This window comes from Saccoglossus kowalevskii, chromosome 5, assembly GCF_978046115.1.
Source record: "Saccoglossus kowalevskii chromosome 5, keSacKowa6.1, whole genome shotgun sequence".
NCBI lineage: Eukaryota > Metazoa > Hemichordata > Enteropneusta > Harrimaniidae > Saccoglossus > Saccoglossus kowalevskii.
In genome coordinates, this window is record NC_140645.1 from 32,311,649 (window position 1) to 32,338,288 (window position 26,640).

Below are 26,640 nucleotides of genomic sequence, written 5' to 3' on the forward strand. Positions count from 1 at the left end.
AAAATATCACGTACGTAATAATAGTAAACACAATTACGAAATAATAAAAACAGATAGTAAAAATGAAATAAAAAAATAAATTCACGCAGTACAATACATCAGATTTTTATTAGATTCTGTGATGTAAATTTTTGAACGGAAGGCCGTTCACAAGGTCCTGCTGTTATATAAACGTTAAATAAGCTCACTATCAGTGACAAAATGCGTATACCATTCTATATGTGAATGACCAGTTGAACGGCATTTCCTACTTATGCATGTATTAAATTTAGATTCATGTTTCATTCAGACCGTGTGACACTCCCGATAATTGATTATTTAGTGTTACCACAAACTATTTATTCTGTTTGTTTGTAGACGAACCCACAGTTAACGCTATCACAGAGAGTCCTCTCAAGAGATTTTTTTAAATATGCCTTACACTGATAGAAATTGTATAGAACATATATTTTAACGGGCACCAAATTAGTGCGTTAGGAGATTTATTCAATGTTCTTGTGAATTAGGAGCATAGTATGAAAATAGAAAAAAATTGTAATTCTGTGATGATCATCAAGTGTTTTCTAATGGTTTGTTCATGATGTTCCTCAGTTATTCCAATAATCTCAGAAATTGAGGTTATTTCCTGGAGTGATGGTGTGATAAATGTGGCATGTGTAGATACAGCCAATCCAGAGTCAGATCATTATGAATGGGAAGCTAAGATTGGACAGACTGGTACTACAAATGTGAACACATGGGAACTTAACGATACTGGATATGATGCTCAAGAAGAGATTACATGTACAGCTACAAACACTATGGGATCTAGTGAACCATATATCCAAATAGTCCACAAACCATGTAAGTATACAATATGTTCACATGATAGTGACATCAGAGGCAATACGTACAGCTACAAACACTATGGGATCTAGTACACCATATATCCAAATAGTCTACAAACCATGTAAGTATACAATATGTTCACATCATAGTGACATCAGAGGCAATATGTACAGCTACAAACACTATGGGATCTAGTACACTATATAAACAAATAGTCTACAAACATGTGAGTATACAATGTGTTCACATTATAGTGACATCAGAGGCAATATGTACAGCTACAAACACTATGGGATCTAGTACACTATATACACAAATAGTCTACAAACCATGTGAGTATACAATGTGTTCACATTATAGTTACATCAGAGGCAATATGTACAGCTACAAACACTATGGGATCTAGTACACTATATACACAAACAGTCTACAAACCATGTGAGTATACAATGTGTTCACATTATAGTGACAACAGAGGCAATATGTACAGCTACAAACACTATGGGATCTAGTACACTATATACACAAATAGTTTACAAACCATTTGAGTATACAATGTGTTCACATTATAGTGACAACAGAGGCAATATGTACAGCTACAAACACTATGGCATCTAGTACACTATATACAAATAGTTTACAAACCATGTGAGTATACAATGTGTTCACATCATAGTGACATCAGAGGCAATATGTACAGCTACAAACACTATGGGATCTAGTACACTATATACACAAATAGTCTACAAACCATGTAAGTATACAATGTGTTCACATTATAGTGACATTAAAGGCAATATGTACAGCTACAAATACTATACGATCTAGTACACTATATACACAAATAGTTTACAAACCATGTGAGTATACAATGTGTTCATTGGAAAGGTGTGATTTATAGCTGATCAGTGTGTATAAATCTATGGTGTCATATTTGATCGTCACTGAGGGAGTAACCTTGCAAAATAATCATTTAAACTGAAACACTTTAAGAGGCAATATGATTACAAATTATGATCGCTTCATTTAACAAGACAAATTGTGTGGCTCTCGATCGTTAATATCGGTAGAATCCGTCATTATATTTGAGTTGTCTGTGACCTGTTTCTAACCAGTGACGTCACCAGGTGCGCTATAGTATGGGTCTACGATTGATTGACTAAACCAGAAAGGGGGTGGGCCTGTTGAAACATTGTTATGTATGTGTAGGTAAACATGTATATAGCGAGAGTTATACAAAATATCACGTCCGTAATAATAGTAAACACAATTACGAAATAATAAAAACAGATAGTAAAAATGAAATAAAAAAATAAATTCACGCAGTACAATACATCAGATTTTTATTCGATTCTGTGATGTAAATTTTTGAACGGAAGGCCGTTCACAAGGTCCTGCTGTTATATAAACGTTAAATAAGCTCACTATCAGTGACAAAATGCGTATACCATTCTATATGTGAATGACCAGTTGAACGGCATTTCCTACTTATGCATGTATTAAATTTAGATTCATGTTTCATTCAGACCGTGTGACACTCCCGATAATTGATTATTTAGTGTTACCACAAACTATTTATTCTGTTTGTTTGTAGACGAACCCACAGTTAACGCTATCACAGAGAGTCCTCTCAAGAGATTTTTTTTAAATATGCCTTACACTGATAGAAATTGTATAGAACATATATTTTAACGGGCACCAAATTAGTGCGTTAGGAGATTTATTCAATGTTCTTGTGAATTTGGAGCATAGTATGAAAATAGAAAAAAATTGTAATTCTGTGATGATCATCAAGTGTTTTCTAATGGTTTGTTCATGATGTTCCTCAGTTATTCCAATAATCTCAGAAATTGAGGTTATTTCCTGGAGTGATGGTGTGATAAATGTAGCATGTGTAGATACAGCCAATCCAGAGTCAGATCATTATGAATGGGAAGCTGAGAATGGACAGACTGGTACTACAAATGTGAACACATGGGAACTTAACGATACTGGATATGATGCTCAAGAAGAGATTACATGTACAGCTACAAACACTATGGGATCTAGTGAACCATATATCCAAATAGTCCACAAACCATGTAAGTATACAATATGTTCACATGATAGTGACATCAGAGGCAATACGTACAGCTACAAACACTATGGGATCTAGTACACCATATATCCAAATAGTCTACAAACCATGTAAGTATACAATATGTTCACATCATAGTGACATCAGAGGCAATATGTACAGCTACAAACACTATGGGATCTAGTACACTATATACACAAATAGTCTACAAACATGTGAGTATACAATGTGTTCACATTATAGTGACATCAGAGGCAATATGTACAGCTACAAACACTATGGGATCTAGTACACTATATACACAAATAGTCTACAAACCATGTGAGTATACAATGTGTTCACATTACAGTTACATCAGAGGCAATATGTACAGCTACAAACACTATGGGATCTAGTACACTATATACACAAACAGTCTACAAACCATGTGAGTATACAATGTGTTCACATTACAGTGACAACAGAGGCAATACGTACAGCTACAAACACTATGGGATCTTGTACACTATATACACAAATAGTTTACAAACCATGTGAGTATACAATGTGTTCACATTATAGTGACAACAGAGGCAATATGTACAGCTACAAACACTATGGGATCTAGTACACAATATACACAAATAGTTTACAAACCATGTGAGTATACAATGTGTTCACATTATAGTGACATCAGAGGCAATATTTACAGCTACAAACACTATGGGATCTAGTACACTATATACACAAATAGTCTACAAACCATGTGAGTATACAATGTGTTCACATTATAGTGACATCAGAGGCAATGTGTACAGCTACAAACACTATGGGATCTAGTACACTATATACACAAATAGTCTACAAACCATGTGAGTATACAATGTGTTCACATTATAGTGACATCAGAGGCAATATGTACAGCTACAAACACTATGGGATCTAGTACACTATATACTCAAATAGTCTACAAACCATGTGAGTATACAATGTGTTCACATTATAGTGACATCAGAGGCAATATGTACAGCTACAAACACTATGGGATCTAGTACACTATATACACAAATTGTTTACAAACCATGTGAGTATACAATGTGTTCACACTATAGTGACATCAGAGGCAATATGTACAGCTACAAACACTATGGGATCTAGTACACCATATATCTAAATAGTCTACAAACCATGTAAGTATACAATGTGTTCACATCATAGAGACATCAGAGGCAATATGTACAGCTACACACACTATGGGATCTAGTACACAATATACCAAAATAGTCTACAAACCATGTAAGTATACAATGTGTTCACATCATAGAGACATCAGAGGCAATATGTACAGCTACAAATACTATGGGATCTAGTACACTAAATACACACATTGTCTACAAACCATGTGAGTATACAATGTGTTCACATGATAGAGACATCAGAGGCAATATGTAAAGCTACAAACACTATGGGATCTAGTACACTATATACACAAATAGTCTACAAACCATATGAGTATACAATGTGTTCACATTATAGTGACATCAGAGGCAATATGTACAGCTACAAACACTATGGGATCTAGTACACTATATACACAAATAGTTTACAAACCATGTGAGTATACAATGTGTTCACATTATAGTGACATCAGAGGCAATATGTACATCTACAAACACTATGGGATCTAGTACACTATATACACAAATAATTTACAAACCATGTCTGTATGCAATGTGTTCACATTATAGTGACATCGGAGGCAATACGTACAGCTACAAACACTATGGGATCTAGTACACTATATACACAAATAGTATACAAACCATGTGAGTATACACTGTGTTCACATTATAGTGACATCAGAGGCAATATGTACAGCTACAAACACTATGGGATCTAGTACACTATATACACAAATAGTATACAAACCATGTGAGTATACAATGTGTTCACATTATAGTGACATCAGAGGCAATATGTACAGCTACAAACACTATGGGATTTAGTACACTATATACACAAATAGTATACAAACCATGTGAGTATACAATGTGTTCACATTATAGTGACATCAGAGGCAATATGTACAGCTACAAACACTATGGGATCTAGTACACTATATACTCAAATAGTCTACAAACCATGTGAGTATACAATGTGTTCACATTATAGTGACATCAGAGGCAATATGTACAGCTACAAACACTATGGGATCTAGTACACTATATACACAAATTGTTTACAAACCATGTGAGTATACAATGTGTTCACACTATAGTGACATCAGAGGCAATATGTACAGCTACAAACACTATGGGATCTAGTACACCATATATCTAAATAGTCTACAAACCATGTAAGTATACAATGTGTTCACATCATAGAGACATCAGAGGCAATATGTACAGCTACACACACTATGGGATCTAGTACACAATATACCAAAATAGTCTACAAACCATGTAAGTATACAATGTGTTCACATCATAGAGACATCAGAGGCAATATGTACAGCTACAAATACTATGGGATCTAGTACACTAAATACACACATTGTCTACAAACCATGTGAGTATACAATGTGTTCACATGATAGAGACATCAGAGGCAATATGTAAAGCTACAAACACTATGGGATCTAGTACACTATATACACAAATAGTCTACAAACCATATGAGTATACAATGTGTTCACATTATAGTGACATCAGAGGCAATATGTACAGCTACAAACACTATGGGATCTAGTACACTATATACACAAATAGTTTACAAACCATGTGAGTATACAATGTGTTCACATTATAGTGACATCAGAGGCAATATGTACATCTACAAACACTATGGGATCTAGTACACTATATACACAAATAATTTACAAACCATGTCTGTATGCAATGTGTTCACATTATAGTGACATCGGAGGCAATACGTACAGCTACAAACACTATGGGATCTAGTACACTATATACACAAATAGTATACAAACCATGTGAGTATACACTGTGTTCACATTATAGTGACATCAGAGGCAATATGTACAGCTACAAACACTATGGGATCTAGTACACTATATACACAAATAGTATACAAACCATGTGAGTATACAATGTGTTCACATTATAGTGACATCAGAGGCAATATGTACAGCTACAAACACTATGGGATTTAGTACACTATATACACAAATAGTATACAAACCATGTGAGTATACAATGTGTTCACATTATAGTGACATCAGAGGCAATATGTACAGCTACAAACACTATGGGATTTATTACACTATATACACAAATAGTTTACAAACCTTGCCTGTATGCAATGTGTTCACATTATAGTTACATCAGAGGCAATATGTACAGCTACAAACACTATGGGATTTAGTACACTATATTCACAAATATTTTACAAACCATATAAGTATACAATGTGTTCACATTATAGTGACATCAGAGGCAATATGTACAGCTACAAACACTATGGGATTTAGTACACTATATACACAAATAGTTTACAAACCATGCCTGTATGCAATGTGTTCACATTATAGTGACATCGGAGGCAATATGTACAGCTACAAACACTATGGGGTCTAGTACACTATATACACAAATAGTATACAAACCATGTGAGTATACAATGTGTTCACATTATAGTGACATCAGAGGCAATATGTACAGCTACAAACACTATGGGATCTTGTACACTATATACACAAATAGTTTACAAACCATGCCTGTATGCAATGTGTTCACAGTATAGTGACATCAGAGGGAATATGTACAGCTACAAACACTATGGGGTGTAGTACACTATATACACAAATAGTATACAAACCATGTGAGTATACAATATGTTCACATTATAGTGACATCAGAGGCAATATGTACAGCTACAAACACTATGGGATTTATTACACTATATACACAAATAGTTTACAAACCTTGCCTGTATGCAATGTGTTCACATTATAGTTACATCAGAGGCAATATGTACAGCTACAAACACTATGGGATTTAGTACACTATATTCACAAATATTTTACAAACCATATAAGTATACAATGTGTTCACATTATAGTGACATCAGAGGCAATATGTACAGCTACAAACACTATGGGATTTAGTACACTATATACACAAATAGTTTACAAACCATGCCTGTATGCAATGTGTTCACATTATAGTGACATCGGAGGCAATATGTACAGCTACAAACACTATGGGGTCTAGTACACTATATACACAAATAGTATACAAACCATGTGAGTATACAATGTGTTCACATTATAGTGACATCAGAGGCAATATGTACAGCTACAAACACTATGGGATCTTGTACACTATATACACAAATAGTTTACAAACCATGCCTGTATGCAATGTGTTCACAGTATAGTGACATCAGAGGGAATATGTACAGCTACAAACACTATGGGGTCTAGTACACTATATACACAAATAGTATACAAACCATGTGAGTATACAATATGTTCACATTATAGTGACATCAGAGGCAATGTGTACAGCTACAAACACTATGAGATCTAGTACACCATATATCCAAATAGTCCACAAACCATGTAAGTATACAATGTGTTCACATTATAGTGACATCAGAGGCAATATGTACAGCTACAAACACTATGGGATCTTGTACACTATATACACAAATAGTTTACAAACCATGCCTGTATGCAATGTGTTCACATTATAGTGACATCAGAGGCAATATGTACAGCTACAAAAACAATGGGATCTAGAACACTATATACACAAATAGTGTACAAACCATGCCTGTATGCAATGTGTTCACATTATAGTGACATCAGAGGGAATATGTACAGCTACAAACACTATGGGGTCTAGTACACTATATACACAAATAGTCTACAAACCATGTAAGTATACAATGTGTTCACATTATAGTGACATTAAAGGCAAATACTATACGATCTAGTACACTATATACACAAATAGTTTACAAACCATGTGAGTATACAATGTGTTCATTGGAAAGGTGTGATTTATAGCTGATCAGTGTGTATAAATCTATGGTGTCACATTTGATCGTCACTGAGGGAGTAACCTTGCAAAATAATCATTTAAACTGAAACACTTTAAGAGGCAATATGATTACAAATTATGTTCGCTTCATTTAACAAGACAAATTGTGTGGCTCTCGATCGTTAATATCGGTAGAATCCGTCATTATATTTGAGTTGTCTGTGACCTGTTTCTAACCAGTGACATCACCAGGTGCGCTATAGTATGGGTCTACGATTGATTGACTAAACCAGAAAGGGGGTGGGCGTGTTGAAACATTGTTATGTATGTGTAGGTAAACATGTATATAGCGAGAGTAATACAAAATATCACGTACGTAATACTAGTAAACACAATTACGAAATAATAAAAACAGATAGTAAAAATGAAATAAAAAAATAAATTCACGCAGTACAATACATCAGATTTTTATTCGATTCTGTGATGTAAATTTTTGAACGGAAGGCCGTTCACAAGGTCCTGCTGTTATATAAACGTTAAATAAGCTCACTATCAGTGACAAAATGCGTATACCATTCTATATGTGAATGACCAGTTGAACGGCATTTCCTACTTATGCATGTATTAAATTTAGATTCATGTTTCATTCAGACCGTGTGACACTCCCGATAATTGATTATTTAGTGTTACCACAAACTATTTATTCTGTTTGTTTGTAGACGAACCCACAGTTAACGCTATCACAGAGAGTCCTCTCAAGAGATTTTTTTTAAATATGCCTTACACTGATAGAAATTGTATAGAACATATATTTTAACGGGCACCAAATTAGTGCGTTAGGAGATTTATTCAATGTTCTTGTGAATTAGGAGCATAGTATGAAAATAGAAAAAAATTGTAATTCTGTGATGATCATCAAGTGTTTTCTAATGGTTTGTTCATGATGTTCCTCAGTTATTCCAATAATCTCAGAAATTGAGGTTATTTCCTGGAGTGATGGTGTGATAAATGTGGCATGTGTAGATACAGCCAATCCAGAGTCAGATCATTATGAATGGGAAGCTGAGAATGGACAGACTGGTACTACAAATGTGAACACATGGGAACTTAACGATACTGGATATGATGCTCAAGAAGAGATTACATGTACAGCTACAAACACTATGGGATCTAGTGAAACATATATCCAAATAGTCCACAAACCATGTAAGTATACAATATGTTCACATGATAGTGACATCAGAGGCAATACGTACAGCTACAAACACTATGGGATCTAGTACACCATATATCCAAATAGTCTACAAACCATGTAAGTATACAATATGTTCACATGATAGTGACATCAGAGGCAATACGTACAGCTACAAACACTATGGGATCTAGTACACCATATATCCAAATAGTCCACAAACCATGTAAGTATACAATATGTTCACATGATAGTGACATCAGAGGCAATACGTACAGCTACAAACACTATGGGATCTAGTACACCATATATCCAAATACTCCACAAACCATGTAAGTATACAATATGTTCACATGATAGTGACATCAGAGGCAATACGTACAGCTACAAACACTATGGGATCTAGTACACCATATATCCAAATAGTCTACAAACCATGTAAGTATACAATATGTTCACATCATAGTGACATCAGAGGCAATATGTACAGCTACAAACAATATGGGATCTAGTACACTATATACACAAATAGTCTACAAACATGTGAGTATACAATGTGTTCACATTATAGTGACATCAGAGGCAATATGTACAGCTACAAACACTATGGGATCTAGTACACTATATACACAAATAGTCTACAAACATGTGAGTATACAATGTGTTCACATTATAGTGACATCAGAGGCAATATGTACAGCTACAAACACTATGGGATCTAGTACACTATATACACAAATAGTCTACAAACATGTGAGTATACAATGTGTTCACATTATAGTGACATCAGAGGCAATATGTACAGCTACAAACACTATGGGATCTAGTACACTATATACACAAATTGTTTACAAACCATGTGAGTATTCAATGTGTTCACATTATAGTGACATCAGAGGCAATATGTACAGCTACAAACACTATGGGATCTAGTGCACTATATACACAAATAATCTACAAACCATGTGAGTATACAATGTGTTCACATTATAGTTACATCAGAGGCAATATGTACAGCTACAAACACTATGGGATCTCGTACACTATATACACAAACAGTCTACAAACCATGTGAGTATACAATGTGTTCACATTATAGTGACAACAGAGGCAATATGTACAGCTACAAACACTATGGCATCTAGTACACTATATACAAATAGTTTACAAACCATGTGAGTATACAATGTGTTCACATCATAGTAACATCAGAGGCAATATGTACAGCTACAAACACTATGGGATCTAGTACACTATATACACAAATAGTCTACAAACCATGTAAGTATACAATGTGTTCACGTTATAGTGACATTAAAGGCAATAGGTTCAGCTACAAATACTATACGATCTAGTACACTATATACACAAATAGTTTACAAACCATGTGAGTATACAATGTGTTCATTGGAAAGATGTGATTTATAGCTGATCAGTGTGTATAAATCTATGGTGTCATATTTGATCGTCACTGAGGGAGTAACCTTGCAAAATAATCATTTAAACTGAAACATACAAATTATGCTCGCTTCATTTAACAAGACAAATTGTGTGGCTCTCGATCGTTAATATCGGTAGAATCCGTCATTATATTTGAGTTGTCTGTGACCTGTTTCTAACCAGTGACGTCACCAGGTGCGCTATAGTATGGGTCTACGATTGATTGACTAAACCAGAAAGGGGGTGGGCCTGTTGAAACATTGTTATGTATGTGTAGGTAAACATGTATATAGCGAGAGTAATACAAAATATCACGTACGTAATAATAGTAAACACAATTACGAAATAATAAAAACAGATAGTAAAAATGAAATAAAAAAATAAATTCACGCAGTACAATACATCAGATTTTTATTAGATTCTGTGATGTAAATTTTTGAACGGAAGGCCGTTCACAAGGTCCTGCTGTTATATAAACGTTAAATAAGCTCACTATCAGTGACAAAATGCGTATACCATTCTATATGTGAATGACCAGTTGAACGGCATTTCCTACTTATGCATGTATTAAATTTAGATTCATGTTTCATTCAGACCGTGTGACACTCCCGATAATTGATTATTTAGTGTTACCACAAACTATTTATTCTGTTTGTTTGTAGACGAACCCACAGTTAACGCTATCACAGAGAGTCCTCTCAAGAGATTTTTTTTAAATATGACTTACACTGATAGAAATTGTATAGAACATATATTTTAACGGGCACCAAATTAGTGCGTTAGGAGATTTATTCAATGTTCTTGTGAATTAGGAGCATAGTATGAAAATAGAAAAAAATTGTAATTCTGTGATGATCATCAAGTGTTTTCTAATGGTTTGTTCATGATGTTCCTCAGTTATTCCAATAATCTCAGAAATTGAGGTTATTTCCTGGAGTGATGGTGTGATAAATGTGGCATGTGTAGATACAGCCAATCCAGAGTCAGATCATTATGAATGGGAAGCTGAGAATGGACAGACTGGTACTACAAATGTGAACACATGGGAACTTAACGATACTGGATATGATGCTCAAGAAGAGATTACATGTACAGCTACAAACACTATGGGATCTAGTGAATCATATATCCAAATAGTCCACAAACCATGTAAGTATACAATATGTTCACATGATAGTAACATCAGAGGCAATACGTACAGCTACAAACACTATGGGATCTAGTACACCATATATCCAAATAGTCCACAAACCATGTAAGTATACAATATGTTCACATGATAGTAACATCAGAGGCAATACGTACAGCTACAAACACTATGGGATCTAGTACACCATATATCCAAATAGTCCACAAACCATGTAAGTATACAATATGTTCACATGATAGTAACATCAGAGGCAATACGTACAGCTACAAACACTATGGGATCTAGTGAACCATATATCCAAATAGTCCACAAACCATGTAAGTATACAATATGTTCACATGATAGTAACATCAGAGGCAATACGTACAGCTACAAACACTATGGGATCTAGTACACCATATATCCAAATAGTCCACAAACCATGTAAGTATACAATATGTTCACATGATAGTGACATCAGAGGCAATACGTACAGCTACAAACACTATGGGATCTAGTACACCATATATCCAAATAGTCTACAAACCATGTAAGTATACAATATGTTCACATCATAGTGACATCAGAGGCAATATGTACAGCTACAAACACTATGGGATCTAGTACACTATATACACAAATAGTCTACAAACCATGTGAGTATACAATGTGTTCACATTATAGTTACATCAGAGGCAATATGTACAGCTACAAACACTATGGGATCTAGTACACTATATACACAAACAGTCTACAAACCATGTGAGTATACAATGTGTTCACATTATAGTGACAACAGAGGCAATATGTACAGCTACAAACATTATGGGATCTTGTACACTATATACACACATAGTTTACAAACCATGTGAGTATACAATGTGTTCACATTATAGTGACAACAGAGGCAATATGTACAGCTACAAACACTATGGGATCTAGTACACAATATACACAAATAGTTTACAAACCATGTGAGTATACAATGTGTTCACATTATAGTGACATCAGAGGCAATATGTACAGCTACAAACACTATGGGATCTTGTACACTATATACACAAATAGTTTACAAACCATGTGAGTATACAATGTGTTCACATTATAGTGACAACAGAGGCAATATGTACAGCTACAAACACTATGGAATCTAGTACACAATATACACAAATAGTTTACAAACCATGTGAGTATACAATGTGTTCACATTATAGTGACATCAGAGGCAATATGTACAGCTACAAACACTATGGGATCTAGTACACTATATACACAAATTGTTTACAAACCATGTGAGTATTCAATGTGTTCACATTATAGTGACATCAGAGGCAATATGTACAGCTACAAACACTATGGGATCTAGTACACTATATACACAAATAGTCTACAAACCATGTGAGTATACAATGTGTTCACATTATAGTGACATCAGAGGCAATATGTACAGCTACAAACACTATGGGATCTAGTACACTATATACACAAATAGTCTACAAACCATGTAAGTATACAATGTGTTCACATTATAGTGACATTAAAGGCAATATGTACAGCTACAAACACTATGGGATCTAGTACACTATATACACAAATAGTTTACAAACCATGTGAGTATACAATGTGTTCACATTATAGTGACATCAGAGGCAATATGTACAGCTACAAACACTATGGGATCTAGTACACTATATACACAAATAGTCTACAAACCATGTAAGTATACAATGTGTTCACATTATAGTGACATTAAAGGCAATATGTACAGCTACAAATACTATACGATCTAGTACACTATATACACAAATAGTTTACAAACCATGTGAGTATACAATGTGTTCATTGGAAAGGTGTGATTTATAGCTGATCAGTGTGTATAAATCTATGGTGTCACATTTGATCGTCACTGAGGGAGTAACCTTGCAAAATAATCATTTAAACTGAAACACTTTAAGAGGCAATATGATTACAAATTATGTTCGCTTCATTTAACAAGACAAATTGTGTGGCTCTCGATCGTTAATATCGGTAGAATCCGTCATTATATTTGAGTTGTCTGTGACCTGTTTCTAGCCAGTGACATCACCAGGTGCGCTATAGTATGGGTCTACGATTGATTGACTAAACCAGAAAGGGGGTGGGCCTGTTGAAACATTGTTATGTATGTGTAGGTAAACATGTATATAGCGAGAGTAATACAAAATATCACGTACGTAATACTAGTAAACACAATTACGAAATAATAAAAACAGATAGTAAAAATGAAATAAAAAAATAAATTCACGCAGTACAATACATCAGATTTTTATTAGATTCTCTGATGTAAATTTTTGAACGGAAGGCCGTTCACAAGGTCCTGCTGTTATATAAACGTTAAATAAGCTCACTATCAGTGACAAAATGCGTATACCATTCTATATGTGAATGACCAGTTGAACGGCATTTCCTACTTATGCATGTATTAAATTTAGATTCATGTTTCATTCAGACCGTGTGACACTCCCGATAATTGATTATTTAGTGTTACCACAAACTATTTATTCTGTTTGTTTGTAGACGAACCCACAGTTAACGCTATCACAGAGAGTCCTCTCAAGAGATTTTTTTTAAATATGCCTTACACTGATAGAAATTGTATAGAACATATATTTTAACGGGCACCAAATTAGTGCGTTAGGAGATTTATTCAATGTTCTTGTGAATTAGGAGCATAGTATGAAAATAGAAAAAAAATTGTAATTCTGTGATGATCATCAAGTGTTTTCTAATGGTTTGTTCATGATGTTCCTCAGTTATTCCAATAATCTCAGAAATTGAGGTTATTTCCTGGAGTGATGGTGTGATAAATGTGGCATGTGTAGATACAGCCAATCCAGAGTCAGATCATTATGAATGGGAAGCTGAGAATGGACAGACTGGTACTACAAATGTGAACACATGGGAACTTAACGATACTGGATATGATGCTCAAGAAGAGATTACATGTACAGCTACAAACACTATGGGATCTAGTGAACCATATATCCAAATAGTCCACAAACCATGTAAGTATACAATATGTTCACATGATAGTGACATCAGAGGCAATACGTACAGCTACAAACACTATGGGATCTAGTACACCATATATCCAAATAGTCTACAAACCATGTAAGTATACAATATGTTCACATCATAGTGACATCAGAGGCAATATGTACAGCTACAAACACTATGGGATCTAGTACACTATATACACAAATAGTCTACAAACATGTGAGTATACAATGTGTTCACATTATAGTGACATCAGAGGCAATATGTACAGCTACAAACACTATGGGATCTAGTACACTATATACACAAATAGTCTACAAACCATGTGAGTATACAATGTGTTCACATTATAGTTACATCAGAGGCAATATGTACAGCTACAAACACTATGGGATCTCGTACACTATATACACAAACAGTCTACAAACCATGTGAGTATACAATGTGTTCACATTATAGTGACAACAGAGGCAATATGTACAGCTACAAACACTATGGCATCTAGTACACTATATACAAATAGTTTACAAACCATGTGAGTATACAATGTGTTCACATCATAGTGACATCAGAGGCAATATGTACAGCTACAAACACTATGGGATCTAGTACACTATATACACAAATAGTCTACAAACCATGTAAGTATACAATGTGTTCACATTATAGTGACATTAAAGGCAATATGTACAGCTACAAATACTATACGATCTAGTACACTATATACACAAGTAGTTTACAAAGCATGTGAGTATACAATGTGTTCATTGGAAAGGTGTGATTTTAGCTGATCAGTGTGTATAAATCTATGGTGTCATATTTGATCGTCACTGAGGGAGTAACCTTGCAAAATAATCATTTAAACTGAAACACTTTAAGAGGCAATATGATTACAAATTATGCTCGCTTCATTTAACAAGACAAATTGTGTGGCTCTCGATCGTTAATATCGGTAGAATCCGTCATTATATTTGAGTTGTCTGTGTCCTGTTTCTAACCAGTGACGTCACCAGGTGCGCTATAATATGGGTCTACGATTGATTGACTAAACCAGAAAGGGGGTGGGCTTGTTGAAACATTGTTATGTATGTGTAGGTAAACATGTATATAGCGAGAGTAATACAAAATATCACGTACGTAATAATAGTAAACACAATTACGAAATAATAAAAACAGATAGTAAAAATGAAATAAAAAAATACATTCACGCAGTACAATACATCAGATTTTTCTTCGATTCTGTGATGTAAATTTTTGAACGGAAGGCCGTTCACAAGGTCCTGCTGTTATATAAACGTTAAATAAGCTCACTATCAGTGACAAAATGCGTATACCATTCTATATGTGAATGACCAGTTGAACGGCATTTCCTACTTATGCATGTATTAAATTTAGATTCATGTTTCATTCAGACCGTGTGACACTCCCGATAATTGATTATTTAGTGTTACCACAAACTATTTATTCTGTTTGTTTGTAGACGAACCCACAGTTAACGCTATCACAGAGAGTCATCTCAAGAGATTTTTTTTAAATATGCCTTACACTGATAGAAATTGTATAGAACATATATTTTAACGGGCACCAAATTAGTGCATTAGGAGATTTATTCAATGTTCTTGTGAATTAGGAGCATAGTATGAAAATAGAAAAAAATTGTAATTATGTGATGATCATCAAGTGTTTTCTAATGGTTTGTTCATGATGTTCCTCAGTTATTCCAATAATCTCAGAAATTGAGGTTATTTCCTGGAGTGATGGCGTGATAAATGTGGCATGTGTAGATACAGCCAATCCAGAGTCAGATCATTATGAATGGGAAGCTGAGAATGGACAGACTGGTACTACAAATGTGAACACATGGGAACTTAACGATACTGGATATGATGCTCAAGAAGAGATTACATGTACAGCTACAAACACTATGGGATCTAGTGAACCATATATCCAAATAGTCCACAAACCATGTAAGTATACAATATGTTCACATGATAGTGACATCAGAGGCAATACGTACAGCTACAAACACTATGGGATCTAGTACACCATATATCCAAATAGTCTACAAACCATGTAAGTATACAATATGTTCACATCATAGTGACATCAGAGGCAATATGTACAGCTACAAACACTATGGGATCTAGTACACTATATACACAAATAGTTTACAAACCATGTGAGTATACAATGTGTTCACATTATAGTGACATCAGAGGCAATATGTACAGCTACAAACACTATGGGATCTAGTACACTATATACACAAATAGTCTACAAACCATGTGAGTATACAATGTGTTCACATTATAGTTACATCAGAGGCAATATGTACAGCTACAAACACTATGGGATCTAGTACACTATATACACAAACAGTCTACAAACCATGTGAGTATACAATGTGTTCACATTATAGTGACAACAGAGGCAATATGTACAGCTACAAACACTATGGGATCTTGTACACTATATACACACATAGTTTACAAACCATGTGAGTATACAATGTGTTCACATTATAGTGACAACAGGCAATATGTACAGCTACAAACACTATGGGATCTAGTACACAATATACACAAATAGTTTACAAACCATGTGAGTTTACAATGTGTTCACATTATAGTGACATCAGAGGCAATATGTACAGCTACAAACACTATGGGATCTAGTACACTGTATACACAAATAGTCTACAAACCATGTGAGTATACAATGTGTTCACATTATAGTGACATCAGAGGCAATATGTACAGCTACAAACACTATGGGATCTAGTACACTATATACACAAATAGTCTACAAACCATGTGAGTATACAATGTGTTCACATTATAGTGACATCAGAGGCAATATGTACAGCTACAAACACTATGGGATCTAGTACACTATATACACAAATAGTCTACAAACCATGTGAGTATACAATTTGTTCACATTATAGTGACATCAGAGGCAATATGTACAGCTACAAACACTATGGGATCTAGTACACTATATACACAAATAGTCTACAAACCATGTGAGTATACAATGTGTTCACATTATAGTGACATCAGAGGCAATATGTACAGCTACAAACACTATGGGATCTAGTAGACTATATACACAAATTGTTTACAAACCATGTGAGTATACAATGTGTTCACATTATAGTGACATCAGAGGCAATATGTACAGCTACAAACACTATGGGATCTAGTACACTATATACACAAATAGTCTACAAACCATGTGAGTATACAATGTGTTCACATTATAGTGACATCAGAGGCAATATGTACAGCTACAAACACTATGGGATCTAGTACACTATATACACAAATAGTCTACAAACCATGTAAGTATACAATGTGTTCACATTATAGTGACATTAAAGGCAATATGTACAGCTACAAACACTATGGGGTCTAGTACACTATATACACAAATAGTTTACAAACCATGTGAGTATACAATGTGTTCACATTATAGTGACATCAGAGGCAATATGTACAGCTACAAACACTATGGGATCTAGTACACTATATACACAAATAGTTTACAAACCATTTGAGTATACAATGTGTTCACATTATAGTGACATTAGAGACAATATGTACAGCTACAAACACTATGGGATCTAGTACACTATATACACAAATAGTTTACAAACCATTTGAGTATACAATGTGTTCACATTATAGTGACAACAGAGGCAATATGTACAGCTACAAACACTATGGCATCTAGTACACTATATACAAATAGTTTACAAACCATGTGAGTATACAATGTGTTCACATCATAGTGACATCAGAGGCAATATGTACAGCTACAAACACTATGGGATCTAGTACACTATATACACAAATAGTCTACAAACCATGTAAGTATACAATGTGTTCACACTATAGTGACATTAAAGGCAATATGTACAGCTACAAATACTATACGATCTAGTACACTATATACACAAATAGTTTACAAACCATGTGAGTATACAATGTGTTCATTGGAAAGGTGTGATTTATAGCTGATCAGTGTGTATACATCTATGGTGTCATATTTGATCGTCACTGAGGGAGTAACCTTGCAAAATAATCATTTAAACTGAAACACTTTAAGAGGCAATATGATTACAAATTATGATCGCTTCATTTAACAAGACAAATTGTGTGCCTCTCGATCGTTAATATCGGTAGAATCCGTCATTATATTTGAGTTGTCTGTGACCTGTTTCTAACCAGTGACGTCACCAGGTGCGCTATAGTATGGGTCTACGATTGATTGACTAAACCAGAAAGGGGGTGGGCCTGTTGAAACATTGTTATGTATGTGTAGGTAAACATGTATATAGCGAGAGTAATACAAAATATCACGTACGTAATAATAGTAAACACAATTACGAAATAATAAAAACAGATAGTAAAAATGAAATAAAAAAATAAATTCACGCAGTACAATACATCAGATTTAAATTAGATTCTGTGATGTAAATTTTTGAACGGAAGGCCGTTCACAAGGTCCTGCTGTTATATAAACGTTAAATAAGCTCACTATCAGTGACAAAATGCGTATACCATTCTATATGTGAATGACCAGTTGAACGGCATTTCCTACTTATGCATGTATTAAATTTAGATTCATGTTTCATTCAGACCGTGTGACACTCTGCCGATAATTGATTATTTAGTGTTACCACAAACTATTTATTCTGTTTGTTTGTAGACGAACCCACAGTTAACGCTATCACAGAGAGTCCTCTCAAGAGATTTTTTTTAAATATGCCTTACACTGATAGAAATTGTATAGAACATATATTTTAACGGGCACCAAATTGGTGCGTTAGGAGATTTATTCAATGTTCTTGTGAATTAGGAGCATAGTATGAAAATAGAAAAAAATTGTAATTCTGTGATGATCATCAAGTGTTTTCTAATGGTTTGTTCATGATGTTCCTCAGTTATTCCAATAATCTCAGAAATTGAGGTTATTTCCTGGAGTGATGGTGTGATAAATGTGGCATGTGTAGATACAGCCAATCCAGAGTCAGATCATTATGAATGGGAAGCTGAGAATGGACAGACTGGTACTACAAATGTGAACACATGGGAACTTAACGATACTGGATATGATGCTCAAGAAGAGATTACATGTACAGCTACAAACACTATGGGATCTAGTGAACCATATATCCAAATAGTCCACAAACCATGTAAGTATACAATATGTTCACATGATAGTGACATCAGAGGCAATACGTACAGCTACAAACACTATGGGATCTAGTACACCATATATCCAAATAGTCTACAAACCATGTAAGTATACAATATGTTCACATCATAGTGACATCAGAAGCAATATGTACAGCTACAAACACTATGGGATCTAGTACACTATATACACAAATAGTCTACAAACATGTGAGTATACAATGTGTTCACATTATAGTGACATCAGAGGCAATATGTACAGCTACAAACACTATGGGATCTAGTACACTATATACACAAACAGTCTACAAACCATGTGAGTATACAATGTGTTCACATTATAGTGACAACAGAGGCAATATGTACAGCTACAAACACTATGGGATCTTGTACACTATATACACAAATAGTTTACAAACCATGTGAGTATACAATGTGTTCACATTATAGTGACAACAGAGGCAATATGTACAGCTACAAACACTATGGGATCTAGTACACAATATACACAAATAGTTTACAAACCATGTGAGTATACAATGTGTTCACATTATAGTGACATCAGAGGCAATATGTACAGCTACAAACACTATGGGATCTAGTACACTATATACTCAAATAGTCTACAAACCATGTGAGTATACAATGTGTTCACATTATAGTGACATCAGAGGCAATATGTACAGCTACAAACACTATGGGATCTAGTACACCATATATCTAAATAGTCTACAAACCATGTAAGTATACAATGTGTTCACATCATAGAGACATCAGAGGCAATATGTACAGCTACACACACTATGGGATCTAGTACACAATATACCAAAATAGTCTACAAACCATGTAAGTATACAATGTGTTCACATCATAGAGACATCAGAGGCAATATGTACAGCTACAAACACTATGGGATCTAGTACACTAAATACACACATAGTCTACAAACCATGTGAGTATACAATGTGTTCACATGATAGAGACATCAGAGGCAATATGTAAAGCTACAAACACTATGGGATCTAGTACACTATATACACAAATAGTCTACAAACCATATGAGTATACAATGTGTTCACATTATAGTGACATCAGAGGCAATATGTACAGCTACACACACTATGGGATCTAGTACACTATATACACAAATAGTTTACAAACCATGTGAGTATACAATGTGTTCACATTATAGTGACATCAGAGGCAATATGTACATCTACAAACACTATGGGATCTAGTACACTATATACACAAATAATTTACAAACCATGTCTGTATGCAATGTGTTCACATTATAGTGACATCGGAGGCAATACGTACAGATACAAACACTATGGGATCTAGTACACTATATACACAAATAGTATACAAACCATGTGAGTATACACTGTGTTCACATTATAGTGACATCAGAGGCAATATGTACAGCTACAAACACTATGGGATCTAGTACACTATATACACAAATAGTATACAAACCATGTGAGTATACAATGTGTTCACATTATAGTGACATCAGAGGCAATATGTACAGCTACAAACACTATGGGATTTAGTACACTATATACACAAATAGTATACAAACCATGTGAGTATACAATGTGTTCACATTATAGTGACATCAGAGGCAATATGTACAGCTACAAACACTATGGGATTTAGTACACTATATACACAAATAGTTTACAAACCATGCCTGTATGCAATGTGTTCACATTATAGTTACATCAGAGGCAATATGTACAGCTACAAACACTATGGGATTTAGTACACTATATACACAAATAGTTTACAAACCATATAAGTATACAATGTGTTCACCTTATAGTGACATCAGAGGCAATATGTACAGCTACAAACACTATGGGATTTAGTACACTATATACACAAATAGTTTACAAACCATGCCTGTATGCAATGTGTTCACATTATAGTGACATCGGAGGCAATATGTACAGCTACAAACACTATGGGGTCTAGTACACTATATACACAAATAGTTTACAAACCATATAAGTATACAATGTGTTCACCTTATAGTGACATCAGAGGCAATATGTACAGCTACAAACACTATGGGATTTAGTACACTATATACACAAATAGTTTACAAACCATGCCTGTATGCAATGTGTTCACATTATAGTGACATCGGAGGCAATATGTACAGCTACAAACACTATGGGGTCTAGTACACTATATACACAAATAGTATACAAACCATGTGAGTATACAATGTGTTCACATTATAGTGACATCAGAGGCAATATGTACAGCTACAAACACTATGGGATCTAGAACACTATATACACAAATAGTGTACAAACCATGCCTGTATGCAATGTGTTCACATTATAGTGACATCAGAGGGAATATGTACAGCTACAAACACTATGGGGTCTAGTACACTATATACACAAATAGTTTACAAACCATGTGAGTATAAAATGTGTTCATTGGAAAGGTGTGATTTATAGCTGATCAGTGTGTATAAATCTATGATGTCCTATTTGATCTTCACTGACGGAGTAACCTTGCAAAATAATCATTTAAACTGAAACCCTTTAAGACGTAATATGATTACAAATTATGTTCGCTTCATTTAACAAGACAAATTGTGTGGCTCTCGATCGTTAATATCGGTAGAATCCGTCATTTTATTTGAATTGTCTGTGACCTGTTTCTAATCAGTGACGTCACCAGGTGCGCTGTAGTATGGGTCTACGATTGATTGACTAAACCAGAAAGGTTGTGGGCTTGTTGAAACATTGTTATGTATGTGTAGTAAACATGTATATAGCGAGAGTAATAAAAAATATCATGTACGTAGTAATAGTAAACACAATTACGAAATAATAAAAACATATAGTAAAAATAAAATACAATACATCAGATTTAAATTAGATTCTGTGATGTAAATTTTTGAACGGAAGGCCGTTCACAAGGTCCTGCTGTTATATAAACGTTAAATAAGCTCACTATCAGTGACAAAATGCGTATACCATTCTATATGTGAATGACCAGTTGAACGGCATTTCCTACTTATGCATGTATTAAATTCAGATTATTGTTTCATTCAGACAGTGTGACACTCTGCCGATAATTGATTATTTAGTGTTACCACAAACTATTTATCCTGTTTGTTTGTAGACGAACCCACAGTTATTGTTATCACAGAGAGTCCCCTCAAAATCGAAGCACGCTCTGACGCCGTGTTAGAGTGCGGCACAGATGCTGTACCACCATTTCCCGATAACGAGTCTTGGGAATGGTTTCTACAGATTGGGTCAAATTACATACAAATAGATTCATCTGATAAATATGACATTGATGCAGTGGAAGGTGATGAACAGAAAACAACGTTGACTGTATTTGATGCACAGTGTGTTCATAATTATCGCTGTCAACTTGGAGAATCATACGCGGATATTGAAGTCCAGGCAACAGGATCAGGTCAGCTTCGCGGCAGTTAATTCTACCTCTCTGTATATGTTAATGATATATTAAAAGATTATCTATTTTTTTTTTAGTAGCAGCATGTAATATTCGAACATGTGTAGATATTGAAGTCATTGTTGTTGACTTAATACGCAAAAATGCAAACTCGCCGTTATTATCCAATTTGTCATACATATGGCGATCTGTATATGCATAAGCATCTGACATATGTAATGTAGATGACGATAACAATCGTCATTATGGTAAAAAACTATGACGTACTATTCGATCAATTCACATCGTATTTTTTTTACAGAAACTGACCAATATCCTTGTATCATATGTGTCAGCGTGGCGGCATTACTTACAGTTCTTCTTTGTTGCTCAGTGACTGGCAATATTGTCGCATTTATTATACATAGACGTTTTAAGCGAAGTTTTGCTCTTGAACAGGTTTGCTCTATGTTAAATAATGACGAGTAAATAACTATGTTTTCTATGTGGTGCATATCGTGGATATTGACAATTTATTTGAATACAATAACCCATTCACATGGAATTATTTAGATTTCCTATTACAATTAGATCAAAATATTAATAAATAATAAAAAAAAATCCTGTCAGATAAACTTGATAGAGTTACCAGCAACAACATTTACGTATAAACGGTAGAAATACGTATGAGTGTATTTGTTTAAGTGGTTGTGATTGTTTAAATTAAGGGTTTTATGTTGATATTCTGTATTTTGCTTTAAAGTCTATGTCGGATTCAGGTGATAATTATACAACACTTTCTGCAATGACTAACGATGCAGTACATGTATATAAAATACCTACATTGAAAACAGATGAGGTAAGAGAACAGTTATTAATCGCATACAGTAACAAAGTAAAACATTATTGAAGTATTTAATACAAATAAATGACTAATAGCCCAAATGAATTATGATGGTGTCACTGATTTGATATTGTAATACATTATATTTGATTGTAGAGCGTTGAAGACAGTAATTATACTTCCCTTTCACCAGAAACAAGAAACACACAATCTACATATGAGGTAATAAACACGACAAAGGTAAATACAGAGCCTAATGCCTTTTTATTTACAGATTACATCGATTTATATGATATTTTTTTCTACTTTATTCACAAAGACAATGTATTCTGTGGCTGTTCATGTTATAGTATATATATGCAATGAAACGATCATTATAACATACATAACATTTTACTCTTACGAACGATTATTAGGACCAATTAAAATACACGACTGCTAAAATAACTAATAAGCATTGTGCTCATAACATTGTACTTTCTTTTGTTTTCACCCAGAACATCTGAAAGAGAAACACATACAAGATGAAGACGGATTGCTATACAAATGTTGACGTCCACAGATTGGTGACTGATGAAATTTAAACAGTTGATCCGAATATATTTAAATTACGTGATAACTATTGTGGATTCGACTCTTATGTGCCACTTTTGCAATTGTATCTGACAATTAAATTATCGCATATCTCGGAAGTAAATTGAAGTATTTTCTTTTCAATTTGATAGTAACTTTAGAGAAAAAAGCACATTTACGTTGTAATATTGTACCAGTTCAATATAATACTGGTCTCATTCTGGTTTTGACCAATTATTAACAAAATCATATGAGCAAATAAAATATTGTTAAATAAGTACAAAATAGAATATTAATGCTTTTTAATACATTACTTTTGCAAGTATGAAATTGAACGACCAATTTAATCAGTGTAAATTATATTTATCTGCACTTCTCTGAATTACCTTAATTGATCTATTGGATTTTAGAAATTATAACAAGTTTGATAACTTAGTTATCCATTTAATAGTTACAAACGGGGTACTTTTCATAGAATATAGAAAGAATATAAAAATTACAGGAACAAATATATACATAGTAGAGATCTTAAATGCGTGGTGACTGCAGCTATGAAATGATTTATTAGATATAACTGTGATTATATATTGAGACTATTTTCTCACTTACAAATTATTGACAATTTATTACAATCATTTTGAATGTATGTCGTAGTAATACCTAGTGAATAAATTGACACTGACGTCATATACAGTACTATATGTATCTTGTTTGCATAATTTATTTAATACAAGTGTTTGCAATTTGAACAAAATGTTTGACACAGTAGTCTTTTTACTGAATAAACATTGCACTATTGTCTCGTGTCTTATTATTTTACCGACAACGCTGATACTATACATGTCGATGCAGTAGTGGCATTTTCAATTCATTTGCATGTGAATATAAAGGAGGTTGTTCACCCCTATATTGAACACTGAGTGGTCTGAACGGTTTGACCTTTGTACCCAAGTAAACCAGCGTTACTGCACATTTTGCACATCTATGTACATTGATTTTTTTGTTTGGTTCTAGTCAATTTTACAAAACAAATGAAGAATTTGATGCTAGAATATAGCTGAAAATATTTTCTTTCATAAGAAACAAACTTAACTCCTATAGGGATTGAAGCTGATGTCAAGGAAGTTGTAGCATTTATACAGATTATCATGTTATGTATAGTGGTACATAATGAACAATGCTGCGTACAATGACTTCTTCTAGGAGAAGTATTTTCATGTAGTGGAATAAGTAATACAATCATTTATCAAGGCAGACATATATTTTGCCAATACAAATATCTAATTACAAAATATTATCAAATATCTGAAATCATATTATTGATTTGATTAATAATTTCTGGGGTATTTTTAATTTTTTTTCAATTTTTTCAATTCAAAAATGAAATTACGTCATTTAATAACTTTTATATCGAGCTCCGTGGTGTCACATATCGAAATATGACACTTTTATTCATAAAACTTAATTAAATTTAAAATTAAACTACATGTTACCTGCGAATTGCCAATTATTATAAACACACGTCATTTACACATATTATGTGGATGGGCACAAAATGCTATTGGGGCAATAGTGCTTTAGTTATGTAGGTAAATGGTGGTATCATGTGTAATTCACGCTATAAGTATACAGCATTGATATTAGTGTTTGTTATCAAATGCAGGATATGAAAAACAATGTTGCCATCATTTTGTTATGTGACCTTTCATCTCATGGAATACAAAATGGCGCACAAGACAACATACCCATAGGCCTAACATTTGATATATTTGAAATACGTGTTTTAAAGACCAATAGTTTTACAATTCAGATTATATAACATGGTTAACACACATCTATCACTACTTATTCTATAAAATCTGCATTTCATACTTCCACATTCACACTAATACATGCCAATATC

General features: G+C 33.9%; 2 protein-coding genes across 3 annotated transcripts in view; both read left to right on the top strand.

The window, feature by feature from the left end:
- LOC144362106 (uncharacterized) overlaps positions 1-16,265 on the top strand; it is a 51,126-nt gene extending 34,861 nt beyond the window's left edge. The window contains exons 4-9 of the mRNA XM_085498934.1: positions 592-843; positions 2,658-2,849; positions 8,845-9,036; positions 11,420-11,611; positions 14,444-14,635; positions 16,168-16,265. Of these exons, the coding sequence (XP_085355060.1) occupies positions 592-843; positions 2,658-2,849; positions 8,845-9,036; positions 11,420-11,611; positions 14,444-14,635; positions 16,168-16,265 (1,118 nt within the window). The remainder of the gene's footprint in view (positions 1-591; positions 844-2,657; positions 2,850-8,844; positions 9,037-11,419; positions 11,612-14,443; positions 14,636-16,167) is intronic.
- LOC144342132 (uncharacterized) lies at positions 15,948-25,537 on the top strand. 2 transcript variants are annotated; one of them, XM_085499330.1, is made up of 7 exons: positions 15,948-16,654; positions 19,636-19,887; positions 23,039-23,341; positions 23,643-23,779; positions 24,084-24,179; positions 24,321-24,404; positions 24,662-25,537. In XM_085499330.1, exons 1-7 carry the CDS (start codon positions 16,612-16,614, stop codon positions 24,668-24,670), a joined length of 924 nt encoding a protein of 307 aa, XP_085355456.1. In that variant the 5' UTR covers positions 15,948-16,611; the 3' UTR covers positions 24,671-25,537. The 2 variants fall into 2 exon arrangements, with proteins under 2 accessions (XP_085355456.1, XP_085355457.1); XM_085499331.1 differs by having other exon boundaries at positions 24,321-24,386.
- Positions 25,538-26,640: the final 1,103 nt, after the last annotated feature.